The sequence below is a fragment of the Elephantulus edwardii genome, unplaced genomic scaffold (assembly GCF_000299155.1).
Source record: "Elephantulus edwardii isolate Elephantulus edwardi_28Jun2011 unplaced genomic scaffold, EleEdw1.0 scaffold00185, whole genome shotgun sequence".
Lineage (NCBI taxonomy): Eukaryota > Metazoa > Chordata > Mammalia > Macroscelidea > Macroscelididae > Elephantulus > Elephantulus edwardii.
The window spans coordinates 3411891-3414064 of NW_006399935.1; the positions used below are offsets into that span (position 1 = coordinate 3411891).

The 2174-nt window shown below is 61.5% G+C and overlaps 1 protein-coding gene across 1 annotated transcript in view; it reads left to right on the forward strand.

Annotated features, from left to right (window-relative positions):
* GTF2F1 (general transcription factor IIF, polypeptide 1, 74kDa) overlaps positions 1–2174 on the forward strand; it is a 10733-nt gene that overhangs the window by 6241 nt on the left and 2318 nt on the right. Inside the window, exons 5-6 of the mRNA XM_006896360.1 lie at positions 1257–1769; positions 1849–1910. Coding sequence (XP_006896422.1) covers positions 1257–1769; positions 1849–1910 — 575 coding nt within the window. The remainder of the gene's footprint in view (positions 1–1256; positions 1770–1848; positions 1911–2174) is intronic.

Consider the following 2174-nt stretch of genomic DNA (forward strand, 5'->3'; position numbering starts at 1 on the left):
GCAGAGCATCTGGCAGATTCGAACTGTGCTCCTCTAGGATTGCAGTGCAGCTTCTTGCCACTAGGCTACCAGAGCTCACCTGTGTTTTGAACTCTTTATGGTTCGGGAGAAATGATATTTTTCCTTCAGCATTTCATTCACACTTGTTTGGGGACTTTGACCCCCTCCCTCCTGGTGTTTACCGATTCCTGCCGTCCTCCTCTCCTGGCCTTTTCCTGCCTCTGGGCTTTCTCGCTGGGCAGGTGCTGCCCTCGCTTCTCGCCCCGCAGACCGTTCCTAGGAGTGCGCTCCTCCCTGGTGAACCAGTAGCCTCCTAGGCCTGCCCAATGTTTAGCTTCAAGTTGAGCCATGACAGGGCTAAAGTTCAGAGTTTGTTTCCAGGCAGTAGATTTGGGGGTTCCTTCAGCTTCAGCGAGCCCATCAAGTCTAGCTTACGAGAATGACATCGGTGTATTTCATCGACGCTCGGCACTTCCCCCCGGTTGCGTGACATCATGTTCTTCCAGTCTTGCGTCCACTCTCGCCCCCCTGTCCTCAGAGGTTCCTCCCCATGAGGGTCTCCTTTCTGGGGGTGAGACCGTGGAGGCTGGAAGCCCAGGGTGGCCACGGCTGCATGCAGAACGGGGGGCCGGCAGAGTGGAGAGGGTCTCCTGGGAGTGACTGGGCGGAACTGTGTGGAGTAGGATTCAGCTGGTGGAGGGCTGGCCATGCATGCAGAGGGCCTGAGCCATGGAACGGCCTCTGCCAAGGCCTGCCTGGTGCAGGCAGGCAATGTCCAGAGGGCTGGCAGCAGGAGGGAAGGGGAGATGTGGGCAGGGCACAAGACAGCAGGCCACAGCAGGCCCTGGGGTGTCTGGGGCAGGTGTGGGGAACATAAGCAGGGCTGGAGGCAAGTCAGAGACTGGCAGACGAAGATGACCTTGGCTTTGCTGTTCCAGGAGGAAGTGGGGCAGTGGTCCCAGCCAGGGTTCTGGGACCCAGGTTGACTTACTTCGTCCACATCACCGTTTTCTGTCTCTGTCCCCATCCGCACTTGACCCCTGAGGCCCTCCCTCCCGCACACAGCCCCCAGCTGTGATTCCAGGGCTGACAAGATGAGGCTGACCCCGTTTCCTGATGTGGAACTCGAGGTCCAGACCGTTCAAGGGCTGCTGGAGGCCAAAAAGCCGAGAAGCCCTGGGGTTTCTCCCGCTGCTGGGCTCTGGGGCACAGGCATGACTGGGGTGTGAGCGAGGCTGTGACTGTGATTCCCACAGGTTCAAGGGCGTGAAGAAGGGGGGCGTGACGGAGAACACATCCTACTACATCTTCACCCAGTGCCCCGACGGCGCCTTCGAGGCCTTCCCCGTGCACAACTGGTACAACTTCATGCCGCTGGCGCGACACCGCACGCTCACGGCCGAGGAGGCCGAGGAGGAGTGGGAGAGGAGGAACAAGGTCCTGAACCACTTCAGCATCATGCACCAGCGGCGGCTCAAGGACCAGGACCAGGACGAGGACGAGGAGGAGAAGAAGGAGAAGCGCAGCCGTAAGAAGGCCAGCGAGCTGCGCATCCACGACCTGGAGGACGACCTGGAGATATCCTCTGATGACAGCGAGGCCAGCAACGAGGAAGGCGGCAGAGGCCCCAAAGCCAAGAAGAAGGTGCCCGCCGCAAAGGGGGGCAGGAAGAAGAAGAAGAAGAAGGGCTCCGACGACGAGGCCTTCGAGGACAGTGACGACGGGGACTTTGAGGGCCAGGAGGTGGACTACATGTCGGACGGCTCCAGGTAAGACCTCGGGGCCCGGGGGTGACTCAGCCTGGCCCGGACACAGGGAGGCGCTCACTGGGGCCGTTCTGTCTCACAGCAGCTCCCAGGACGAGACTGAGGGCAAACCGCAAGTGACCCAGCAGGAGGAGGGGCCCAAGGGTAAGTGGAGGGCAGGGGGCTGCAGGAGGTCAGGCTCGAGGGTGGGTGTGAGGTTGGGGGGCTGCGGGAGGAAGAGGCCCAAGGGTAAGTGTGGGTGTGGGGGCTGCAGGAGGAGGGGTTCAAGGATGGGTGTGAGGTCGGGGGGCTGCGGGAGGAGGGGTTCAGGGATGGGTGTGAGGTCAGGGGGCTGCAGGAGGTCAGGCTCAAGGGTGGGTGTGAGGTCGGGGGGCTGCAGGACGTCAGGCTCAAGGGTGGGTGTGAGGT